Below are 26,682 nucleotides of genomic sequence, written 5' to 3'. Positions count from 1 at the left end.
TCAAAGCACTAAACACAAAATAGTTAGTACTCGGTAATAGTCTGTACCTCTTTTGTTAAATTGCTGGTGGTAGGACCTCTTGTGAGTCCGCGCGGGTAGGTACCACCGCCCTACCTATTTCTGCCGTGAAGCAGTAATGCGTTTCGGTTTGAAGGGTGGGGCAGCCGTTGTAACTATACTGAGACCTTAGAACTTATATCTCAAGGTGGGTGGCGCATTTGCGTTGTGGATGTTTATGGGCTCCAGTAACCACTTAACACCAGGTGGGCTGCGAGCTCGTCCACCGATCTAGGCAATAAAAAAAAATTGCCCTTTTAAACACTTCTAGCTCTATGTTGAATTGAAAAATAAATTTATCGTTTGGTCTGTTTGCAAAAGCGGAACTAAGTTGGCCTCACTGGGGACAGCGGGACAGAATGCCCGAAAGCGGGACTGTCCCGCCCAAATCGGGACGTATGGTCACATTAGCCATGCTCTGAAATTCCTTTTCATTTACGTTAACATGTAGAACGCCATATGAAAAATCGAGTATTTTCATTCAGGCCACGGTGTTCACCGGTGAGCCTTATCTTACTAAGCCATTCGGGCCATGAGGGTTACCCGTGAGCCTTTTAAATTATCTAAGCAAGACGTGAGATTCGCTAACCTTTATCTTCCGTGCAAATTATCGCATTTCATAAATTTTAGAATGAAAATCTCGAGTTGATAAAAATTACTGATTCCCTGATTTTGGCCTGGCCCGAATGGTAAAGTAATGTTATGCCGATAAGAGCAACGCCATCTATAGTCGAATAGCAGAAACGAATATCAAAATCACTAGTAAAATCGAGAACGCTCGCGAAGTACAACGCCATCTATTATCAAATAACGGAAACACATATCTACTCGACTGGTCAGGAATGTTCTCGATAATTCTAGGAATGTCGTATCGACTATAAAAGCGTTGCAAAGATGACAAGAAAGCAGTTACTAATTAGTTTTACTCGAAGCGAAACAGCGAACGGATCATCTGAAGCGAAGCGGAAGAAGCGAATTACGTATTGTAAAGAGCTCTGTAAGTGCTCAAGTGTTAAATAGAGTTTTAATGTGTACTTCGGTGGAAGTTTTATTTATCCCGAACCCCAGCGCGTAACAATACTCTGGACCACGGATAGGTCCAGAAGCATTCAACATGGTAATTAACATTAAGCGTTTTTTTTACATTCGCTCATATATTACGAGTAGGGTTGCCACCTTTTTTTTTGCAAATATAGTACATTGGTTATTATAGGTAGGAAAAAAGTATGTTTAAATATGTACATAATATGTTTAATTATAATTTAATAAATTAAACTAGAAATTGTGACAATTAATGACAGTGACACTGTTGACAATTGAGGTTAAGTTGCGTTCAGAAATGCTTGTTAAAAAAACGAATGCTTAGGCGACGTGGCGATGGCGAGTGGCGACATCGATTGAGCAATCGATGTAAGTCGCTTAAGGAAAAAAATACATATAAATCTCTCATAATCTCACAGAAACCAAATCATGCCGAATAAAGTATACCTTATTGTTCATATAAAGTATAAAGTTCAATTACCTGAAATAACGTACAATACTTTATTATAAAGTACGGGTGGCAACCCTAATTAATAGTCACATCAAGATAATCTTTATTTTTCATCGCCTTTATTGGCCGGACTATAATTTCTTCATTCTTATAGTTCCTATAAACATTTCAATTGCATTGGGCACTCTGAGTGAAAATCGAATATGATTTTTTATTTATTGCACAGATGGTTAGACGAGCTCACAGCCCACCTGGTGTTAGGTGGTTACCGGAGCCCATAGACATCTACAACGGCTGCCCCGCCCTTCAAAGCGAAACGAATTACTGCTTAGCATCAGAAATACGTAGGGTGGTGGTACCTACCCGTGCGGACTCATAATACGTCCTAAAACTATGAATACCCGCTCTGAATCTATACTAATATTATAAAGAGGAAAGATTTGTTTGTTTGTTTGTTTCGAATAGGCTCCGAAACTACTGGACCGATTTGAAAAATTATTTTTCCATTAGAAGCCGACATTGTCCCTGATGAACATAGGCTACTTTTTATAATTTTTTTTTTATTTAATTTTTTTGGTTTCATGTGTGTTTTAATGTTTCCGAAGCGAAGCGAGGGCTAACCGCTAGTTGTTAAATAATTTTAAAAAGTTTCAATGTTAATGTGGGAAGTATTGTGTATTACCAAATTTCGGATGCGATAAGCCTTCAAACAATAGAAGCTTACCCTCAATTTTTTAGTAAAAAAAACGCATTCACATCGACAGCGCAATGTATTTGATCGTAAAATTGTATGCATTTCATTGCGCGTTAGAAAATATTTCTCGAAAAAAAAAAAAAAAAACAATTTGATTCGCTATTTTAAGGCTAAAGTTTATATCTTTAAACAAAATATTATTATTTTTAAATTATGTATGTATATAGAACCTTAAATATATCTTAGAAATAAAATGTTATGTGCTAAATAATTAGTTTAATATATTTACAGTCTTAACGAATTTACCCGTTTGTTTTTGTGTATATTAAAATAATGAGAATGAAACTATAATGTAGTATTTAAATCGAGTAGCATTTAGAACAAATAAAGTGAAGCGCGTAAAAGGAGGACCAAAAAAAATTAAAATTTTAAGGTTTTCTTTTTCTGACCAATAATGCTGGTTACCTTGCGGGTTATGCCGTCGTCATCGGGCGACTAGGTAAGCTCACGGGGCTCTGACCTGAAGACGTGGCTAACACTAGTCCTAGCAAGAGCATTGCTTCGCTGAATCTACCACCGGATCGGAAACGCGACTCACTGAGAAGATTCGGCGAGAAACTTAGTGGACTAATTTTGACGTGACAACGTCTTATAATTCGATGGAGCCGGCTGCACGCACGAAAAAACATGACTCATGCGGCGTTACCTCGCTCTGAGGCGTTCCATTTAAGGCTTGAAATGCAAGCGAGAGCGCGCAACGAACGACAAAGAGGCACAATCGGCCTCCGCGTTCGGGGCAGCGTTCGACATCTGTCTCTCTCTGCTATACAATAATACATTTACATGTTTTCGTCAAGTATGAAGTTCAGTGAGTGATTTCCATTTTTTTTTCAATATCCATACAAAATATCTAACAAACAAATAAAATTAAAATTTTCTTTTGAAAAATGAAACCATTCTATCAGTATTTTCTTATGACGCCGTCACGTTCAACTATCGTCAGTAAACCGACTTTACAGACAACTGATTTTGTTTTTAGTACCATTCACGACTCTACAATTCTCATTATTCTTTAAAAGGCATTTTTTTAATTCGATACCGTTTGAATGTTTAGGAATTTGGTCCCTGATTATTTTCAAATCGAACAAAGCCCCCCTCCATTTGTTTTTATAAATTCATATTTCATTTATTTTTATGTTTACGTTACATTATTTTTTATTGCTTAGCTGGGTGGACGAGCTCACGGCCTGCCCGGTGTTAAGTGGTTACCGGAGCCCATAGACGTTTACAACGTAAATGCCGCCACCCACCTTGTGATACCACCTTTTTACAATACAACGGCTGCCTCACCTTTCAGACCGAAACACATGACTGCTTCAATTGCATAAGTTGATAAAAAATGCTATGCAATAGCTTTACCGCGGCAGTCCCCGAGTGCCACACAATGTTTTTTTTTCTATAGTCATGTACGTATTCATATGAAATTAATTCAATTATTACGAACGTGGAAAATTTGGTTTTAATATTTTTAATTCAATCGCACGTATTTTCGTAACAGGTGATATTATTATATTATGTATGATGCATTTAAACAAAAAAAAAAAGTTTTTGGGTGCTTCATTTTTATCCACCGAACGCTACGTTGCGTTATCCTCGTTAGTCGACCGCTTAGTACATACACAATATCATTTTGCGAATAGATTCTCCATTATTAAAACTTCAAGAACGCATTAAATATAAAATATGTGATGTAAAAAACAACAAATTAATGATTTTGTTCAAAAAAATATTTTCCCAGCGAAAACTTTCAGAGATTTATAAGCTTTTTATTCATTCGAAGCTCACACAGGTTTGGGATGGTGACCGGGGCGACTTAGACGATGACGTCATCGCCCCCCCCCCACTCCCCCACAGTTCACTGTGCTTCGAGCGAGTTTTTTAACGTCCTCGATAGCGTAAAAGTTAACTCACTACATATTTGTATGAAGTTGGAACGTTTGCCTACGTTTGCCGCTAGGGGCGCTGTTCCAACTCCATACAAATTTGAGTTAACTTTTACGCTATCGATAACGTTAAAAAACACGTACTAAGCACACAGAAAGCATGTGCTTTGCGACCGTATTCAGTACAGCGCCTCCGACGATGGTAAGCTCAAAAAAGCTCCTCGATATAAGCAAATTGGTCGTTATACAAATATTTCGATCTACGACCATATTGAGGATTGAAAGGCATACTTTAGTTTAGGCGGCATTTTTGCAATTTTACAACACAAGAGCCAGCCAACTGAAGTTTAAAATTAACAAAAAAATATATCATAACAAAGAAGACTTTTTCAGGTATTTGAATGGAGTAAATATAATTCAATTAATAATAATAGTTTAAAAAAACTAAGAAAATACGCTTTTATAGAAAATTCAACTAAAAAATAGAAAATAAATTTTAATAAATTTGAATTAAAAATAGTGTAAGATAAAATTAATTTATTGTAAAAAAAAGGCGTGGGGTACATGGTATCAGTAGTTATAAATATTTTATGAACAGATATGAGTAGAAGGGTTATTTTGATAATATCCTGAAAAGCACCCCACGCTTTTTTTACAATAAAATCATTTTTAATTGGATTTTCTATAAAAGCGTATTTTGTTTATTTTTTTAAACTATTATTTATTTTTCATTTTTTTAGTTGAATTTCTATTTTTTCATTTTTTTTTTTTTTAATATTGAATTGTCATCGGTCCTTAATAATAAGTATACCAAATTTCGAGTTAATCCGACGTTTTGAAGGGGGTTAAAATCATGTTCAAAGATTCCGTTACATACTAACATACATACGTCTGATCTAATAAGAGCGTATTAAAATATATTATAACAAAGAAAACTTCTTCAGCTATTTTCAAATGAAGTAAACTTAATTGAATTTCAATTAAAAACTTTGAGCTGTAGATGCTAATCACTACATAGTATAAAACAAAGTCGCTTTCTCTGTCCCTATATCCCTATGTATGCTTAAATCTTTAAAACTACGCAACGGATTTTGATGCGGCTTTTCTTAATAGATAGAGTGATTGAAGAGGAAGGTTTATATGTATAATAACATCCATTAAATAGTGGAGAAATCAATAATAAATTACAGTTTCAGAAGCGAAGCGAGGGCGGGTCGCTAGTACCAAATAAAACGGACCTTTAATTACAAAGATAAAAAATATCGCGTGTTAAGCGAGATGTCACTTAAACCAAATACTCTTTCATCTCCCGATATGATAGTACTACTTATTCCGCGTAGTATAATATAGCTATCTCGCTTGCACCTCAGCGGTTTAAACTACCTTAAAGTAGAATTATTTTGTTCGTGCAGTTTGGCTCATAAAAAATCGGAGCGGTGAAACGAGTATTTCGCTCTCTCTTCCACTCGCGGGCCTTATGGACGGGCATAGTGATGCGCATTATTGTTGTCGATCAGCGTTATCGATATTGTATTTAGTTTTGACATTTTGTGGGTTAGTGATAAAAATGAAAGAAAAAATCACTAATCGAACACTTACACCACATATCACCGCAGCAAGTTAACGAGAACGGCAGAAATTAGCTCTTTGTAACTTTTCGGGAACTATTCTTATTTCAGTAAATAAATTTAACACATTGTTGATAATAACACGTGCTTGTGCTGGTATATTTTTACCAACAAGCAAAATATTTGAATAAATTCTGCCGTTTTAGTATAAAACAAAGGAGTAGCCATTGTGTCACTAAAGAAATTCAGAGAACGAATGCACAAAATCACATTTCTCTTTGACATATTTATAATTTGCAGGTAGGTACAACAAATGACTGATAACATAACAATGTCTCAACACCCTTCGTATACCGCCCCGCCGTCGTGTACCTGCCTTCGAGGACTCATTTGTTTTTATCGATAATGGCTACATGCTCACCGCCCTAGCCGGGCCATGTTTTATGACCCAAACTGCACGGACAAAATAATTCTACTATAGACGCTCTTTCAGGTACAATATCACACATCCTTTCAAACGAAATATCAGTAGAGTCAGAGTTTTGGGCGTGCCCCTCTGGCATTTGCTGTGGTCCATGGGCGACTGCGGATAAGGCATGCCGACATGCGATAGCGTCATACGATTCGATATTACCGCCAAAAAAAGCGTGCCATGTTTGCAATTAAAAAAAAAACAAACACGGAATTCTAAGCCTTAAGCTACCAATCCTTACGGTCGTATTTCGAACGACGCATCAAACAATGGTATTAATAATTACAAATTCTAATTAATTTTAAGACTTATCTATATATATATTAATACTGGTTGTTTTGGTCTTCCGTTTATACCAAGTATAATATGTTCTGGTCTTTTTTTTATTGCTTAGATGGGTGGACGAGCTCAGAGCTCACCTGGTGTTAAGTACTTACCGAAGCCCATAGACATCTACAATGCCAATGCCGCCACCCACCTTGAGATATGAGTTCTTAGATCTCAGTATAGTTACAATGAGTTATAGCACATACGCTATGGACATGGTGCTAATTACAATATTACTGGTGGTTGGGCGTCTTGTGAGTCTGCACGGGTAGGTACCACCGCCCCGCCTATTTCTGCCGTGAAGCAGTAATGCGTTTCGGTTTGAATGAAGGGTGGGGCAGCCGTTCTAACTATACTGAGACCCTAGAACTCGTGTCTGGGTGGCGGCATTTACGTTGTAGATGTCTATGGGCTCCGGTAACTGCTTAACACCAGGTGTGCTGTGAGCTTGTCCACATATATACGCAATAAAAAAATATATTTTTTTTTTGGATCAAGTTACATACTTCTTCACACTATATTATGTTTCATTGTTTTTCAGAGTAAATAGATACGAGAAGCATTCACTACTTATATACTGAAGCTAATATCTTTTTATATTAGCCAACAACTAGCATTGAGTGTACGTCTCGCCCGATCATAAGCGTTTCACTGAATACACATTTTACCCGTCACTAAACACTATTAAATGCAATCTTTAATGTGACATACAAAAATATTTACACTCTCTTTCTGATTATGATTCTTAACAGCGAATATTAGTGCAGAGTGAAGATAGAAAATACTGAGATATTGAAAAAAAAAAACTCAGTCCATATCTATAAGTGCAATCGCAACGTTGTCAATGTCAATTAACAATGTCAGTCAATTCTGATAAAACACATCGAGGGGTGAAAGGTTTAAGCAACATTTTTGTAATACTACAGGAGAGCCATTTAAAGATTAAAATTTGCAAAAAAATATAAGAAAAAAAAAACTTCTTCACCTATTTCAATGGAGTAAACTTAATTGGAGTTCAATTAGAAACATCGAACTGTCGATGCTGATAACAAATAAAACGGACCAGCAATTACAAAGATGAATGTTGCTCGACTCAAAAACCGACTGTCGCTTTTACTGGTGTTAAGACCTCTTGTGAGTCCGCACGGGTAGGTAGCACCACCCTGCCTATTTCTGCCGTGAAACAGTAATGCGTTTCGGTTTGAAGGGCGGGGCAGCCGTCGTAACTATACTGAGACCTTATAACTTATATCTCAAGGTGGGTGGCGCATTTACGTCGTAGATGTCTATGAGCTCCAGTAACCACTTAACACCAGGTGCGCTGTGAGATCGTCCAGCCATCTAAGCAAAAAAAAAAGAGCCTTTCTCCTGCCGATTTTTTTTTTACATTCGACCCGATTTCGACCCGATCCCATTACGGTTTCGATGCTACTAAGCGATGTCTGTTAGTCCCATGCGCTGGTCCGATCAGATTAAAGACGACTTTGGAATCCAGCATCAATGTCGCTATCCACTGCGCGGAGGACAGGAGTGAATGGAGGAACATAGTCCAAACAAAAGTGCTCCGTTAACTCAAGACCCTCAGCACTGACGAATACGACGCACGCAGGGAAGCGATGTCTGCAAGAACGTCTAGAATCTAATTTTTTTTCTACCTTTTCGCTGGTAGCTTAAGAGGCTATTCCAGCTAAGCGCGGACGGTGCAGGTGAGCTCACGAACTCAACTTGAGAGAGTTTGCTAACACTGGCCCTAGCAAGAGCAGTGCTTGGCTGAATCTACCACCGGATCGGAATCGCGACCTACTGAGAAGATCCGACGTGAAACTCAGTGGGCTGTGTCTAACCTCCTTTCAAATGTTGACCACAGTCCTCTGCGAACTGTACAACATTGACAAACTATACGATCGTGTAGACGGTCCATATAAATAAAAACTTGCAATTAAAAACATTGAAATGTCCTAAGAACAATAATCCTTGGTATCGTTAAAAAAAATAAACAAAAAAAAAACCTGAACACGAAACGCTATCATTAAAAATCATCTCTATTACAACGAGCGACACGATAAATCGTCGCATCCCCAAATTCACATCGCTGTACCCGTAACGATAAATCGTGTCGTCGGTTGTAAATTGCGCATTACATTAATTCGTGCCGAATTCGATTTTAAAGGCACATTTTTTTCATTATTAAAACGTTTATAAAATATAATTTCATTATTGATACGTCACATCCGACTGCGCGTGAATCCAACGCGTCAGTACCAAAGACTGTCAGAAAAATGGAGGGTAGATATAAGAAGCACCATCTAAGTGTATTTAAAAGTGTCCGCTGAAAGGGCCAATGAAGATGACGCCACGGTAGCAAGTGGAGAGATTTTAAATACAGCGCTATAAACTATTAGAGTAGGATATTTAATTAATAAGGAAAGAAACACTTCCTATGTAAATAGTAATCTATATATTAATACGTGAAGCAAAAACTTTGTATCCCTTTTTACGAAAATTGCGCGGACGGAGGAGTATGAAATTTCCCACACTTATAGAGAATATAGAGAAGGAGTGCAGAATGCCAATTTTTTTTTTTAATTATGCATAAAATGTACATTAAATCAATAAAAAAAACATTACACACACACGCATATATATATACTCTTTTGTTTATTGTTTATAGTCTGTGGTCCAATTGAGAATAGATTAATATTGTTTGTCTTTATTAATATTTGTCTATAGTGTAGTCTTGGCGAAATCTGAATAGAACCATAATAATTTTCAAACTTATAATTTAAATTAATTATGGTCGAATTTCGCCTACTGTGCGACCACTAGTAAAAATAAATAGTTGATATTTTAAATATCGCGTATTTTTCAACTACACGAGTCACGAAAAATATTTAATTTTTTAATCCAGCAAGCACGCTTCACTCAGTTTAAAACTGCTATATTCATATCGTTTCCACTTACTACACTAGCGATATGTCGGTGAGTCTTCGAACAATAGCTCGCTGTTTACATACTGTTACGCCGGTAAGAGTAACGCCATCTATTGCCGAATAGTCGAACGAATATCGAAGGATCCAGAATGCTCGAGAATTACAACGCCATCTATTGACAGATAGCGGAAACTACTACTAGAGATGCGTGGAATATTCTTGATAATTCTAGGGATGAGGTATCGACTATAAAAGCGTTGTAAAGATGGCACGCAGTAAGTCAGTAATCGGAACTACTCGAAGCGAAACAGCGAACGGATCACCTGAAGCGCAGCGGAAGAAGCGATTTTTTTTTGTTTTTTCTATTGCTTAGATGGATGGACGAGCTCACAGCCTACCTGGCGTTAAGTGGTTACTGGAGCCCATGGACATCTACAACGTAAACGCGCCACCCACCTTGAGATATAAGTTCTAAGATCTCAGTATAGTTACAACACAGTAGAATTGAGAGTTTTAAAGTGTTTGTGAAGTGTTTTAAGTGTTGAATACAGTTTTTAAGTTGTACTTTGGTGAAATTTTATTTATCCAAAACCCCAGCGCGTAACAATACGGACACTTTTTCAATTTGTCCCCTATATACAAGATGGCGCTCTTTACATCTACCCTCCATACAATTATTATAATAATAAATAAATCATTACAACACACGCGTACGATTACAGAACCAATTGATTATTTTCTTTAAATTTTTGACACCCTTCAGAAATGATGTTTAGAATTTAAGTTCCTTAAGGGCTGGTCTACACGTGTTTATTTGAAGTGCCTATTTCTGCCGTGAAGCAGTAATGCGTTTCGGTTTGAAGGGCGGATCAGCCGTGGTAACTATACTGATACCTTAGAACTTATATCTCAAGGTGGGTGACGCATTTACGTTATATATGTCTATGGGCTCCAGTAACCACTTAACACCAGGTGGGCTGTGAGCTCGTCCACTCATCTAAGCAATAAAAAAAATCAACAGTTCGATGTTTTTAATTGAATTTCAATTAAGTATACTCCATTCAATTAGTTGATGAAGTTTTTTTCTTATGATATTTTTTCCTAATTTCAAACTATAAATGGCTCTCCTGTAAAGTTACAAAAATACATAAAATAGCCGTCACGATATGTTGAAAATATAAAAAATCGATGCGAGTCGCGAATATCTCGAAGAGTGTTCACTGGAGACCATGGACATCACGCCGATCGCCTTGAACTATCAGGTTGAAAGCTCCAATGCGATCCAGCAATTTCACCTTACAGACAATAAGGCACTGACGCTTCTTGATAAAAATAGGTGGGGGTTCTTAGTATACCACAAGGTCACTAATAGTTAATAAGCTAAATAATTCCTTTTCGTTATTATTATATCTTACTAAAAATGAATTTCCTAGTTTCTAAACAAAAAATAATCTATAAAATCACCTAAGAAATTTAATACTAAAATCTTAACTTAACAAGTGTAGACCGGCCCGTAATATATTTTGATTCTGCATTTTCATTTTCCCGCCACAAATTGACATCTGTCAATTTTGACACATGTCACGTAATAAAAAAAAACTACAAAGTCAGTAATATGCGATTCAATTGTGAATGAAATTATAATATTATTATTTAAATTATTCATAATTTTAAAACATGCTTTAATTCATATAATTAATTATAAAAACTATCTCAAACGAGAAAGGGTTATTCTTTGATTTCATTACAAAATTCAGATGCCTTTGATTTAATAAAAAATAATAATTCACATGTCTATTTTATGTACAAAAAAAAACGTATAAAATGATGCGTCTCTAAAATAAAATAATACTAATTTGTTTTGTTACTTTAAAAAAAAAAACTTACTGGCCTAATTATTTTTTTGTGTTGGCAGCATTGGTCATGTTTTAATAATACATATTATAATGTTGCCGGTCGTGTCAATTAATACTTAACGTTAACAAACACTGTATCTTCTTAATAACGTTTACAAGCCTCAATAGACTTCAGCGAGCAATACTGATAGACCTTACAAAAAAATTGCCAGCCTCGAAAAATTCCACTAAAATGTTGCCAGCTTAAAAACTAAAAATCCTACCGTACATCACAATGTTGCCAGTGCAATTAAAGCTGTCTTTCCTATTAGCTGTTCGGCGCGTTCTCGCCCCACGTACAGTACCAGTTGTAGTTGAACATCGCCGCGTACGGATGTTTCCGCTTCTTGTGCAGCCTCAAAGACTCCTCGGAGGCGTACCAGTATTGAGGGTGTGTGTCGAATGGATACTTCGTGTTTTCTTTGACGTGGGGCTCGCCGGGATCCACTGTGTGAGAGAATGAGAGAGAGAAGATACAATGAGAGAGAGAAATATTTTTTTTTATTGCTTACATGTGTGGGCGAACTCACAGCCCACCTGGTGTTAAGTGGTTACTGGAACCCATAGACATGTACAACGTAAATGCGCCACCCACCTTGAGATATAAGTTCTCAGTATTGTTACAGTATACTTAAATAGTTCGGAACAAAAAAAAAACCCTATTTTGCAAAGTCCACTAAAAAAGTCTCAGTAAATGACTACCATTTTACTGAGATATCATATCATCTCATCTCATTTCATTTCACTTCATATTATAATTTTTCATAAAAATAAGAATATTTAAATTAAAATAAGACATGACCTAAAGGTCTTTGTTACCGGGTCACAAAAAAAATCCTTAAAAAAAACTGTTTGCAGATGTCGGTGTAACCTTTCACTATCCGCTTAGACCCTGGTCGTCGAGTTTCCGCACTCACCTGGCGGGAGGCAGTACATGCAGAATATCCTATGCTTCCTTCCGTGGTGCGTCTCCAGATGCTTCTTGTGCTGCTTCCGGCGGAGGGACACGTGCGGGCAGCACGGGCACGGCACGCACAGCGCGCGCGGGCAGGCGCCGTGCCGCGAGCCGCAGTGCGACACCAGGGTCGACGCCACGCGGTACCCCTGCAAGACAGACGCACGAGATGACCACCGGGGGTCGGGGGGCAGAGCAAGGGGTCCCCTTGGGGGTCCGACCGACGGGTCGACTTTTTTTTTTTTTCGTTCCTAAGCTGGTGATAGCCTTGAGAGGCTATTTCAGCGTAACCGTACGTTGTAGTTGTCTATGGACTCCAGTGACCACCTAACATAAGGTGGAATGTGAGCTCGTCCACATATCTAAGCAATAAAAAAAAATGCGGCAAAAGCAGCATCAGTTTTGATATTCACACTTTTTTGGTATTTGAAAATTTTAATATTTTCTTGAAAGTAGCTGAACCCTGTTTAAGTAGCTGTTACCCGCGGTTATAGTCGTACCGCGGTTAACGCTGCGGGTCGGGGTTAGTCTCGTTCTGGGGATCCTCCGAGAAGTCCACCGAAAAATCTCAGTACTAAATAACCACCATTTTACTGATATTATATTTCATCCCGTATCATCTTATTTCATTTCATTTCATTCATAATTTCATTTTTCATCTCATAAAAATAAGAATAAAAATTAAAATAAGACTTGACCTTTTTTTTTTTTGTTTTTGGTATCGATGGGGAATCCTAGTCTTTACGGATACCCTGCCGACGGGGGTCGGACCGGGTTATGTCGGACTCCGCGCCTCCGGTGGAAGAAAGAGGAAGAAGTCGCGAACCGAGGTCCGCGCCCTCAACCAATTGGTCCACGGAGACTACGCCTTTAGAAAGGCGCACTGGGCTAAGTTCAACTCTCGCCAAGCCCGCCCAGCTTAACGACTACCGACTAAACCCCAACGAGCTCCTCCACTCCGGGTGGGCGGGGACCCAGGTACCGCCATAGGCCCGCCTTCGCCGGCTCCCACCCCAATGTTACGTTGGGTGGGATCTGCCACCGGGGACTTGAGATATAAGACTTGACCTAAAGGTCCTAGTTACCAGGTCATAAAATTTCTTAAAAAAAAAGACAGCGTCAATAACTCGGGTCTCATCGTTTACCTTAAAACAAAACTCGCATATGTAAGGAAAGTTCTTCCATTTAGGGTTCTTTTTCCTGCTGAACACCATCTTGTAGGGCTCGTCCGGAAACCAGTCTTGAGGGTCCAGGAGTAATTCCACCAGTTCGACTCCTGAGGTATAAAAAAATATACTTTTGGCGTTTCCGCCCGGGAACGTCAAGGCAATCTTTACTTAAAGGCAATTTTTACTGGTGGTAGGACGTATTGTGAGTCCGCGCGGGTAGGTACCACCACCCCGCCTATTTCTGCCGTGAAGCAGTAATGCGTTTCGGTTTGAAGGGTGGGGCAGCCGTTGTAACTATACTTGAGACCTTAGAAACTTATATCTCAAGGTGGGTGGCGCATTTACGTTGTAGATGTCTATGGGCTTCGGTAACTACTTAACGACAGGTGGGCTGTGAGCTCGTCCACTCATATAAGGAATAAATAAAAAACATAGCGATGACATTTTTTTTTATTACCACAACTGACAGTGGAAGGTCACCGTCGTCTACGACTGGTTAATGCAACCAGAAAATATTGCCGAACCGTGTGCTTACTTAGTGCGAGTTTTTTAACGTTATCGATAGCGTAAAAGTTAACTCAAATTTGTATGGAGTTGGAACAGCGCCCCTAGCGGCAAACGTAGGCAAACGTTCCAACTCCGCAGTAAGCAAAGCAAATCTCAAAAATATATCTCTCGAAATTACACTTTTAATTTTGTTCATATAAAATTATTTCAATTTTTTTTTATTGCGTAAATGAGTGGACGAGCTCACAGCCCACCTGGTGATATGTGGTTACCGGAGCCCGTAGACATCTACAACGTAAGTGCCGCCAACCACCTTGAGATGTAAGTTCTAAGGTCTCAGTATAATTACAAATAAACAGCACAAAAAATTTTAATGTAACAAAAATAATGATTTGGTCCGTATCTATTTATTTCTAGGTCTGTACAATGCGCAGTGAGGTGAATGACCTTGTGGTCCACTGAGAGAGTTCATGAGACCGCCTAGGTCTGGTTAATGGATGTTGGAGACATCTCAACATGCCACCTCAAAGTCCAAATCTTTTTTTTTATTTTTTTATTGCTTAGATGGATGGACGAGCTCACAGCCCATAGACATCTACAACGTAAATGCGCCACCCACCTCGAGATATATACTAAGGTCTCAGTATAGTTACAACGGCTGCCCCACCCTTCAAGCCGAAACGCATTACTGCTTCACGGCAGAAATAGGCAGGGCGGTGGTACCTACCCGCGCGGACTCACAAGTGGTCCTACCACCAGTAATCAAGTGCCAAGTACCAAGAGTAAGTCAATTGTACTTATCAGACTCAGGAGTTGACTGAACCATTCCAAATCCACCAACCTTCAGGTACCTTAACCGGCTCCGAGACGACTCTGATAGGCTCCTCCACAGGCGGAGGCGGAAGCGACAAACTTAACGTCGTATTGTTGGCTGCCAATAAACTTGTCAATATCACATTTTGAGCCTGAAATAAGAAATACATTTTTACATGCCACTGTAAACTAACAAGGAGGCGGTCAAGGAGGAGTAAGCTAATGAGCATAACGGCCACCTGATGGTGAGTGGGCCCCATACAAATATACTACTATTGCACATAAGACATTACATTCATCGGTAAGATTTACTTTCAATTATGGAGGGTAGAGATAAGGAGAACCGTCTCATATGGGAGAAGCTTGAATAACTCCTACTTTCAGCATTAAATAACAGTTCAAAAATCCTCCAGAATGGCGCTAGCATAGGCACAGGGTATGAGATGAATTGAGCAGTTGTTAACTGATTAGGACTTTTTGGCGGGAACGCGAGGAGTGAAGTTGTGTGATTTGTTTTATCTTGTCTATTTAGTGTTTCTTCAGGTTATTACATGGTGGTTTATTAACTGTTTAATATCTGTGAAAGTGCACAAATGTGGGAAAATGAAACAAAGCTGCAGGACGTAACTTCTCGGGTTCCTCCAAAAAGTCCACTGAAAAAATCTCAGTAAATGACCACCATTTTACTGCGATTATATTTCATCCCATATCATCTCATTTCATTAAATTTCATCCCAGTTGATTAATGTCTCAAATTAATCATCTTCATTTCATTTCACTCCATATTATCATTTTTCATAAAATTAAGAAAATAAAGTAAAATAAGACATGACTTAAAGGTCTTAGTTACCAGGTCATAAAATCTCTTAAAAAAAAATGTTAACTGATTGAAGTATGCTGAGTTAGGAAATTTAATATATTTCATGACTAGAGCAGTTAGTGACAGTGTAATTAATATACAAGATCTCACATGTTTACGTAGTCCAAACTAATTTCGTCAATATAACCTAAAATTATTGCTGTGGTAAAACGTGGAGACATCGATTGCATTTTCTTATCGGCTTTAAATAAAATACTTTTTGTGATTTTGTAGTGCTTACAGCTCTCTCGTCCTTTTTTATTTCTCTATCTTATTTTAATAACTTTCAGCGGCTTTTTTAAAATTTACCCGGTTGCTACTGTAGCGCCACCCTTATTTAGCAGATTTTAACGGACATTTTTTCACACACAGAGACGGTTCTCTTTACCTCTACCCTCCATACTTTCAATATAAAACTTTTCTAAAATTTGTTCTATACAACGTCAACATTTGTTACTATGTTAATATAAATTTTGCACAATAAATACATAGCAAGAGACTTCTTGTTCAATACACTGTCAAATGCCCTCCTTGTGGATACACCAGGATCCCCTATACCATGAGAAAAGTGACAATACAGACTTGTACACACTTTTTTTAAGGGATTTTATGACCTGGTTTCGAAGACCTTTAGATCAAATCTTATTTTAATTTGAATGAAAAAATGTTTATATGAAAAATGAATGAAATGAAATAAAATGAGATGATATGGGATGAAATGTAATCTCAGTAAAATGGTGGTTATTTACTGACTTTATCTGTGGACTTTTTGGAGGATCCCGAGAAGCTACGTTCAGCGGCTTTGTTTCATTTTCCCACATTTGTGCATTTTCACAGATATTAAACAGTTAATAAACCACCGTTATTATACATTTACAAGTGAAGAAACACTAAATAGACAAAATATAACAAATCACACAACTTCACTCTCGCGTTACCGCCAAAGAGTTTGTATACACTTAAATATATATGTCGTGGATAACGACTTTCAGTAATATTAAGACGTTGTTTTGACTATTATTTTAAATGATATAATGTTGTTTGGTAAATATCACATAATGTAGGGTAGACTCCGTAACGCCAGAGTATTAAATGGCGGTACGTGGACAGAGACGTCTACACTTCGATAAAGCGGCACGACACGAGAACCCTCTCATCGTGGCCGCCGGTAACTACATTCCCGATCCTGCGGACAGAATGGAAAGCAGTCGACGTCGCCCAAAACACGTCATCTCGGATCCTCCCGATCCACTAACGGTGCTTCTAGGTACTTCAAGCACCGGTCACCGTTCTCGTCGAACCCGTCGCTTGCGACGAAGGGCTCGACGAGTAAATTAACTCGCAGACACAGTCCACTGAGTTTCTCGCCGGATCTTCTCAGCGGGTCGCGTTTCCGATCCGGTGGTAGATTCTGCGAAGCACGGCTCTTGCTAGGGTTCGTGTTAGCATCGTCGTCAGGTTTGAGCCCCGTGAGCTCATCTACTAGCCACGGTTACGCTGAAATAGCCTCTCAAGGCTATCAGCTTAGGCAGGAAAAAAAAATATAAAAATCTCTCTCATTTCGTCTCAGACGGTCAGTCTGTTAGTATGTCAGTCAGTCAGTCAGTCGGTCAGTTGAAACGAAACTGTCGGTTTATCCTGTCATTGTGAAAGTTGTGTGTATTGAGTTTCAATAATTATAATTCAAAAAGTTTTATTGACTAAACTGAGTTCTACCGAATGCGAGTGATGACGGAAAATGCCGCTCAGCCATCCCCTGACGCGCCGTCATATACATAATAACTTGTTCATTACCAGATTTTATGGCTGATATGGGAATAGAAGAAATGCCCCCCCCCCCCTCCTAAACAGGGCCCCTAACTAATGCGAACCTTCATTTTAAAGACAATGAATCTTCTCTTCTTGATCTCCTCCTTATCCCACTAGGTGGGATCGGCGCAGACAAAATTTTTCTATTCCATTCTCTTCTATCAGCCGTCATCTCAACACTCACTCCTCTCTCTCTCTCTCATATCGTCATTCACACACTCCATCCATGTGTTCTGCGGTCGACCTCTTCCCCCTCTACCTTGCACTACCATTTCCACACATCTCCTAGTCACATGCATCTCCTCTCTACGCATCACATGTCCACACCACGCTAACCGTCCGCTCTTTAATTTGTCAATCACCGGGGCTACTTTCAAACTTCCTCTGATATACTTATTCCTTATCTTGTCCATTCTTGTCACTCCACACATCCATCTCAACATTCGCATCTCTGTCGCGTGCACTCCTCTCAATGACAATGCAAGAGATAATGAATGACAGTTAACAGTCCAAAGTGCTCTTTCAGTGAATTTAGTCCAAGAACATTGGTACGTGTGTATATTGAATGAGGGTCCTCGGTATGTTAATATGGACGCGCGACTCCGTCAATAATTGCCTGAGCCCATGGACAGCATGCGGTTATTGTCACCACCCACCTTGAGATATACCGTCATATAGTACATCACCCCAAACATGGACTACATAGAGGGTAGACAGTTTTGTCTGAAACACTCATTATCTGGGCACTTGCAACTGCACTGGAATATCTGGACCATTGCGTTAATTACCCATCTAATATGATATTGTTACGCCGGTAAGAGTAACGCCATCTATCGCCGAAGAGTCGAACGAATATACAAGGATCTAGTAACACCTAGAACGCTCGAAAAGTACAACGCCATCTATTGTCATATAGCGGAAACACAATACTAGAGATGCGTGGAATATTCTCGATAATTCTAGGAATGAGGTATCGGCTATAAAATCGTTGCAGAGATGGGGACGCAGTCAGTCAGTAATCGGAACTACTCGAATCGAAACAGCGAACGGATCACCTGAAGCGAAGCGGAACATTCGTATTGAGAATTTTAAAGTATTGTGAAGTGTTTTAAGTGTTCTTTGAATACAGTTTTTAGTTGTTCTTTGGTGGAATTTTATTTATCCCGAACCCCAGCGCGTAAAAATATAGTTAAAGGTGGAAGTTTAAAGCAATTAAAAATTTATTTTTTTATATAAATAATTTTACTCCAACGCCTTTGGCATTGATTTTGCCAATGTCAAAGTATTTACATAAATGACACGTGCTTATAGAGGAAAAAATTACTAAATCTAAATACAAATAAATTTGGTCGGTTTTTCCATACGCGAATCTGTGGTTTTAAGAGCAGCTCAAACAAATATATGTAGACCAACTACTTTAGAGATAAATATTATTGGCAGATAAAAATTTACACAGAATATTTACATGTTTATGAATAGACTAAAGTTAATGAACAATTAATATTTATAGGCCGGGGAATGTCATTGGGAAGGATTTACTGGTGGTAGGATCTCTTGTGAGTCCGCGCGGGTAGGTACCACCACCCTGCCTATTTCTGTCGTGAAGCAGTAATGCGTTTCGGCTTGAAGAATGGGGTAGCCGTTGTAACTATAACTTAGAACCTTAGAACTTATTAACCTTAGAAATATTAACAAGGTGCGTGGCGCATTTACGTTGTAGATGTCTATCGGCTCCAGTAACCACTTAACACCAGGTGGGCTGTGAGCTCGTCCACACATCAAGGCAATAAAACAAAAAAGAGGGGATACGATATTGGGGCAGTCGAAGAAAATGTGATCCAGGGTACCGTCATCTAATCCACACTCAATTAAAAGAATACGTATGCTCACCTGTAGCGCCCCATTGTTCAAGCTCTGTGAGAGGTCTACCTTCGGTTTCCTCTTGTAACCCTTCGGAGGTCCCCTCTTCTTTGCTACCTCCCCATTCTTCTTATACCTCACGATTTGACCGTTCTCACATTTAGGGCTTTGGGGCACCGGTGTGATGGTCAATTTTGCAGGCAGGGAGTATCTGTAAAAAATACACCACACATGTTACTGTAAGCAAAATACAATTTGCCTATTATTCGCTTCTGACTAGTACAACATAGTAGATCATGATCCCAGTTAGGACAGTATCTTGGTAAAAGTAATTTCATGAACTTTTCTACTTTTTTTTTGCGCATGGGTGCATACTATCATTTTTTGGACATGTGACCCGGAAAAGGAATGACTCCATAGAACGTCTTTTCGTTCAGGGCAAAGTAGAAGGCACCAGACCGCGTGGAAGGCTGCCTATGCGATGGGCCGAGCAAGTCAAGTCGGCAGTTGGCGGTTGTTTGCATGAGTGTACCAGACTCACCACAAACCGGGAGGAGTGGCGATTGCTCGTAATGGGCATAACATCTGCCCACAGCAATGATACGGTATGACGACCACGACCGCTCTGATAAGACTGATACAACAAAGAAGATAAGGTGTTGCTGATGGCTCTGGTGTCTTTCAGTTATTGGGAAGCCATATGGATGGCGACACTTAAAGCTGTTTTGATAATGACTGTACCGTAGTTTTTTAGAGTTGGGGTGTATTTACATTTGTCTTGTAACTATACTGCATGTGAAAAATATAGCTTTTTTTATTGCTTAAATGACTAGACGCGGCCTACCCGGTGTTAAGTGATTACCGGATAACAACGTTAAAGTATCCCAGTACAATGGTTGCCACTGCCTTCAAACGAATTACTGCTTCACAGCAGAAATGGTGAGTGCTGGTACTTAGCTGTGTGGACTCATAAGAAGCCCTAACGCCAGCTTGAGGCTGTTCAATGTGGAAAATTCCCAAAACCAGTATAAAAACAGTAGCAACTTACCGACTATGTAAATTCTTGACTACATTATCGACCTGAACCGTTGTGTTCAGAGCCAACGGGTTGGCCAGATTCAAAGGGTTATTGACGAATATAGGTAACTGCGGTGCCGTTGGATATATCGATAGTGACTTTGAAGCATTGTAGGCAGGTATCTGATACACTTTGAGGTTCAGCGACGGAGAGTCGTAGGTTTTCAGGCGTTTGGAGGCCGGTTCATCGTCGCTGGACTCCGAAGGGCCTTCCAGAGGATCTTGGTCCGATGAGAACGGATCTTTGTGATCAGACTCTTGGATGCAGAACATCTGCGGAAAGTATTTAATAATAATGAGCTTTCTCTTCTCTGTTGGCTTAATCAGGAGATTGTTAGTGCCCTTGTCACACCCTGCCTACATCTGGCAAGCGATGTGTGATGAAAAACTTCGTTTTTTCTTCGTCTGGGTGTTTATTATCTATATATATGTATATATTTAAACTTATACAAGTGTGTTTATTAGTATCTGGTACCCAAAACATAGGGAATCTTAGATTCGGGTCAGATGACCATATTGGCTTAGATAGAGACAGATTCTTGTCTCCTTTGAGGTTAACAATTTATCAACCGATAGTCTATGCAATTTGGCTATCAATGGTTTCTCATTTTGTTGATACATTGGTATACCTAATATATAATCTTTATATATCTTACTGGTGGTAGGACCTCTTGTGAGTCCGCACAGGTAGGTATCACGACCCTGTCTATTTCTGCCGTGAAGCAGTAATACGTTTCGGTTTGAATGGTGGGGCAGCCGTTGTAACTATACTCGAGATCTTAGAACTTATATCTCAAGGTGGGTGGTGCATTTACGTTGTAGATATCTATGGGCTCCAGTAACCCCTTAACACCAGATGGGATGTGAGCTCAACCACCCATTTAAGCAATAAAAAAAAGGTAAGTAATCAGTCTGTGGTGTAGAGAAAGAGCTGCTGCCTTATTTGAAAACAAATTGAAAGTTGAAAGCCCTAATTATTGGTGAATAAACAAACAATACTATTATGATATAGGATCCCCTGATCCAGATATATAAAAAAAAAATGGATACTCTGTAATTAGAAGGTTGTAAAGTGATAAATTAATTTTTTTAAAGAAATACAATCCAATCTCTTGATTATTTTCTAATTAAAACCCATCTAAAATCAATGAAGACAATATAATAGAGATAATATTCTAAATGGTTGTTTTGTGCTTAATGTTTCGTTAATTGAATATCTAGATTTTTAAAGAAAATTAGAGTCATTTATTATAATAACTGATCAATCGGATTGTAGTACCAAATTTAATTAGGTTCCCAGAAAATTATTAGACGAATGATTCATCATTACGGTACGTATTCATATTACTTTGAAATAATAACGGGTAATAAAATAAATGACGGCGTTATGTTCCCAAATATAGGGTTTGTTACCAATTATAACTAAACAATAAAACCCTTTGCAAGGAGAGCCGATAAAAAAAAAGCAAAACGAAAATTAACTCACCGTTTCTATTTTCAAATTAAAATCTTTCGTAATTCTTTAATGTACATTAAAATATAGATTATTTAAAGAAATCGTATTAAATAAAATTCATATTCAACTTCTGATATCAAAATGGCGTTATAATACATTTAACAACTAAACAATAGAAGCCGATCTCATGAAATAACTGCACATGCCACTAAAAACGTAGCGTACGTAGTAACACTAATTATGTTTGGAAAACATCATATTCTTGAATGAAAAACGTACCTTTCGCTTTAATTATGGTCGCACATGTGTTTAAATTGCCTCAATTTGTTTTAATAATGCTGTTTCGTTTTTGTTTTTTCATTAAAATCGTATTAAAATTAAAAAGAAACATGAAATAAAAGGTTATGTACACTCGTTTAATAATAACAAGTTCACGAAAATAGTGTTTGGGATGAGTTGGAAACATAAGTTTGAGTGCGATTCGAAAATCGATTTTTTTATCGATTTCATAATTAAAATTCTGAATTCATTTTTAGTTTCACGACACTGTATATGATCTGTTTTAAGACATTTTAATGATAGTTTCATTTAAAACTTCTTATCAATTAATATTGTTAACAATTCACAAGGGCAATAAAAAAAAATTACAAGCTGTTTGACTGAAGATTTCTATATTTAACTTAAATAGGACTGTCTTTTGTTGTTGAATTTATTGTTTCAAAAGCTTACAAAATTTTATAAGCAGTACTAAATATTTAGTTCTCTGACGTTGTAACTAAAATACAACTTCTATTGAGTAATTTTAATTACTTGGGTATCGATTTCACTTTAATTCGTCATTTCGTTCATCTTTAATGGTTCCTTACTACTCACTTGGTGTCGTACCTACCTACTTAACCCTCATTCGAATTTCCATACTTCAAGTGCAGAGAAAATAAAACTTTATGACAATTGGGGAAAGTCCAAATTAATAAATACGGTTTTGCGTTGTTACTTTTCGGCATTCGAATTTACAAACGTCACTTTTCAACGATTTGACGAATGGTGAAATACGTTCCATTTTACGTACATATTTGATTTGACCCTTTTGTTATGTATGACATAATAATATCATTTCGAGTTATTACTATATTTATTAAGAGAAAAATCTCATTTTAGCATTGAGGTGGTGATATTTTGATTATTTCTGTCAACGTAACCTGACTTAGACGTCAGACGAGCAATTTAAAGTTGCTTTGAACACTTTAAGTACTATTATTGATGATCAACCAGATCTAGTCTTGCAAAGAGTCCGTTTGGCGTTTCTTAAGACCGCCTTAAGAGCAAATCAGCTATCTACTTCACCCTGCCACCATTCATACTAGGAAGTATTCTCACTTTATTTTTCGACTTTACCTTTTGCTTTGAAGAGTTAGAAAGTAAATTTTAAAAGCCGCGACCTACCTTTAGACATGAAATTCCGTTTTTAACGGCGTTTAAATATGTAACTAGTGGTCCTGCAGTAGTCGAAAGTCGACTATAATTCATTGAAATTGTAAGTTTGTATACTATAATGATTCTATTTTCAAAGACTATTATACTTCTATAATCACAAATTTCGCCAAGACTACACTATAGAAAAATATTATCCATACAGACGAGAGCCGTTCGGATTGTCGATAATCCCATTCTCACGGATCGTTTGGAGCCTCTGGGTCTGCGGAGGGACTTCGGTTCCCTCTGTATTTTGTACCGCATGTTCCATGGGGAGTGCTCTGAGGAATTGTTCGAGATGATACCAACGTCTCGTTTTTACCATCGCACCACCCGCCACCGGAGTAGAGTTCATCCATACTACCTGGAGCCACTGCGGTCATTCACAGTGCATTTCCAGAGATCTTTTTGCCACGTACCATGCGGCTATGGAATGAGCTCCCCTCCACGGTGTTTCCCGAGCGCTATGACATGTCCTTCTTCAAACGAGGCTTGTGGAGAGTATTAAGCGGTAGGCAGCGGCTTGGCTCTGCCCTTGGCATTGCTGAAATCCATGGGCGACGGTAACCACTCACCATCAGGTGGGCCGTATGCTCGTCTGCCTAAAAAGGTAAAAAATAAAATAAAAAAATATTAATAAAGATAAACAATATTTAATTTATTCTCAATTTGACCACAGACGTCAAGAACAAAAGTTTGACAATAAAAAAATAGCATGCATGTGTGTGTGCGTCAAATACATGGTAATGTGTGTAATGTTTTTTGTATTGATTTAATGTATTTGTAAGGCATAATTTAAAAAAATATTAACTTTCTGAACTCCTTCTCTATATTCTCTATAAGGAATTTCATACTCCTCCGTCTGCGCAATTTTCGTAAAAAGGGATACAAAGTTTTTCCTTCACGTATTAATCTAAAGATTAGTGACCACGATGAGGATTATCTTGTCGAAGTAGCGTTCTGACGCTTCCTTTAGATACTTACGTAACGGTCCTAAATTTTGTTCGTCGTGAAGATCGAAGCGATCCCAGTCTCAATTGTATACTATAACGGTCGTTCCATTTTGCAAATGTCAATTCTCATTATCATTCTTCAATGATTCATTCTAATTAAGGTTTGAAAACGCATTATTTGTTCGCGAAAGAAATAGGCTGAATGGTACTACTTACCTGTGCGCATAATATTACCGCGAAAATTTAAAATTGTTTTATCGCTTTTGTATGTATGCAGGTAATCTTTGAAAGAATTCAATTATTATTACATGACTTGTTTTGGGCATCGTATTTTTTGAGAAATCAGAAAGTTGACTCAATTAAAATGGGGCTCTTCTGATTGATTGGACTAACAAGAAAAACTCCGTTCAGAAGATAAAATGGTTGTTTTTGGAGTGTTTAAGGTTTATTTTTTGCTTGTAACTCGAGAATAGAATAATAAAACAGAAATGGCGAAATTTACTTAAAAATTTACTGGTGGTAGGACCTCTTGTGAGTCCGCACGGGTAGGTACCACCGCCCTGCCTATTTCTGCCGTGAAGCAGTAATGCGTTTCGGTTTGAAGGTTGGGGCAGCCGTTGTAACTGTACTGAGATCTTAGAACTTATATCTCAAGGTCGGTGGCGAATTTACGTTGCAGATGTCTATGGGCTCCGGTAACCACTTAACAGCAGGTGGGCCGTGAGCTCGTCCATCCATCTAAGCAATAAAAAAATATTCTTGAATACTTCGTTCACATTGCAAGGAAGGATGGTAGCAATCTCCAGAGACTCATCGTGACCAGTAAATTGGATAGGAAAAGGCCTCAGGGGCGCACTCCAATACGTTCGTCCGACCAATGTGCTTAGTGCGAGTTTTTAAAGTTCTCGATAGCGTAAAAGTTAACTCAAATTCGTGTAGAGTGGGCACAGCGCCCCTAGCGGCAAACGTAGGCACTTTCCAACTCCATACAAATACGAGTTAACTTTTACGTTATCGAGAACGTTAAAAAAGTCACACTAATTACAAAGATCCGTATCGCTCTTGATTCCACATTTCACAACGCCCTCCACACCGACTGAGACAAGAATAGATAGAGAATGATCGTGCGTGCGAAGGTGATACCGAAAGTTGGTAACGACCCTCAGCAGTGAGGAATACGACGCAAGGAAGAGGATCATGCTACGCGGGTAAGAGTAACGCCATCTATCGCCGAATAGCCGAATATCAAAGGATCTAGTAACATCTCGAGAAGTACAACGCCGTCTATTGTCAGATAGCGGAAACACACATCGAAAATACTCGACTTGTGAGGAATGTTCTCGATAATTGTAGAGATGTCGTATCGACTATAAAAGCGTTGCAGAGATGACATGAAGGCAGTTAGTAATCGGTTCTACTCGAAGCGAAACAGCGAACGGATCACCTGAAGCGAAGCGGAAGAAGTGAATTACGAATCGTAAAGTGTTCTAAGTGTTAAAAAATAGACTTTTAATTTGTGCTTCGTTGAAAGTTTTATTTATTCCGAACCCAGCGCGTAACAGTATTAAAAAAAAATACGAAACACATATATATATATTTCAGTTATTTTATTCAAAAATTTAACTTAACGTAACAGTAATGGTTAGTATCTTATAATTATTTACAAACGATGTCGTATATCTTAGAATTAATTAATATGTTTATTAGCGATTTAATTTTTTAGTAGGTACTTTGTAGAATAAGTTACTTAAGGCATTATAAATAAAGGCTATATTTGTTATTGCATAGCCGAGATGCGAGAGAGACGCTCTGTCCCTTTCCCGCAACGGTGTTCGTGAGTTTGCATCGCACTCTTGCACTATGACGTCATTGTACACAAAACGCGTCCTCCGTTAAAATGAAGGTTCTGTTTTACGAAGTCGTCATCTTGGCGGCTGCCGCGGCGGCGACTGCGGCGGCCTTCTTCTTCACAGCGAGGGCGGTCCGCTGCTTCGCTTGTATCTTCAGCTTTTGACTTTTGGAGAGCTTTCGTTTCTTGTTGGCTTCGTTGGCCGCTGAAAGATATAAGCCGCGATGTTAAGACGGTTTGTAGCTTTGGGTGTGATGACGCGACTTGGGGTTCAAATCCTGCTATAGTTATTATTGTACTCAGAAAAAATTGCAATAACTTAGCTCTTGAGCTTTTTCCACGATGAAGGAATAATATCGTGTGTTAAAAATTCAACCAGCAAACATTTTAATGCGCTTTTATTCTTAGCTTCTGACGTATGTATGTTAGTTAGTATGTAACGGAATCTTTGAACACGATTTTGACACCCTTCAAATAAACCAACTAAAAATTGTAAATAAATTTTAATAAATTTGAATTAAAAA

General features: G+C 38.3%; 2 protein-coding genes across 4 annotated transcripts in view; both read right to left on the bottom strand.

Moving 5' to 3' along the window:
* Positions 1-11,148: 11,148 nt before the first annotated feature.
* Positions 11,149-22,301, bottom strand: LOC114248485 (uncharacterized). Of its 2 annotated transcripts, none has more exons than XM_028181737.2 (7): positions 22,163-22,301; positions 20,399-20,700; positions 19,381-19,561; positions 14,851-14,974; positions 13,479-13,609; positions 12,296-12,482; positions 11,149-11,825 (listed from the first exon to the last, which is right to left on the bottom strand). In XM_028181737.2, the coding sequence occupies exons 2-7, from the start codon at positions 20,698-20,700 to the stop codon at positions 11,647-11,649; spliced, it is 1,104 nt and encodes a 367-aa protein (XP_028037538.2). In that variant the 5' UTR covers positions 22,163-22,301; the 3' UTR covers positions 11,149-11,646. The 2 variants fall into 2 exon arrangements, with proteins under 2 accessions (XP_028037538.2, XP_089594399.1); XM_089738273.1 differs by lacking the exon at positions 22,163-22,301 and adding an exon at positions 21,914-22,049.
* Positions 22,302-25,901: 3,600 nt separating this feature from the next.
* Positions 25,902-26,682, bottom strand: part of LOC114248474 (uncharacterized) — a 31,518-nt gene continuing 30,737 nt past the window's right edge. For both annotated transcript variants that reach the window (XM_028181725.2, XM_028181726.2), the window contains exon 5: positions 25,902-26,363. In XM_028181725.2, the coding sequence (XP_028037526.2) occupies positions 26,221-26,363 (143 nt within the window). In that variant the 3' untranslated portion in view covers positions 25,902-26,220. The remainder of the gene's footprint in view (positions 26,364-26,682) is intronic.

The sequence above is a fragment of the Bombyx mandarina genome, chromosome 24, assembly GCF_030267445.1.
Source record: "Bombyx mandarina strain Sakado chromosome 24, ASM3026744v2".
Lineage (NCBI taxonomy): Eukaryota > Metazoa > Arthropoda > Insecta > Lepidoptera > Bombycidae > Bombyx > Bombyx mandarina.
This window is presented reverse-complemented; position numbering and strand designations above follow the sequence as displayed.

What these genes read in the sequence shown, in the direction of transcription:
- LOC114248485 (XM_028181737.2), bottom strand. Translation starts at nt 20,700, where the DNA reads ATGTTCTGCATCCAAGAGTCTGATCACAAAGATCCGTTCTCATCGGAC. An exon ending in GCCGGTTAAGGTACCTGAAG is followed by an intron (nt 13,610 to 14,850) that starts GTTGGTGGATTT and finishes TTTATACCTCAG; the next exon opens with GAGTCGAACTGGTGGAATTA. An exon ending in CATGTACTGCCTCCCGCCAG is followed by an intron (nt 11,826 to 12,295) that starts GTGAGTGCGGAA and finishes TCTCTCACACAG; the next exon opens with TGGATCCCGGCGAGCCCCAC.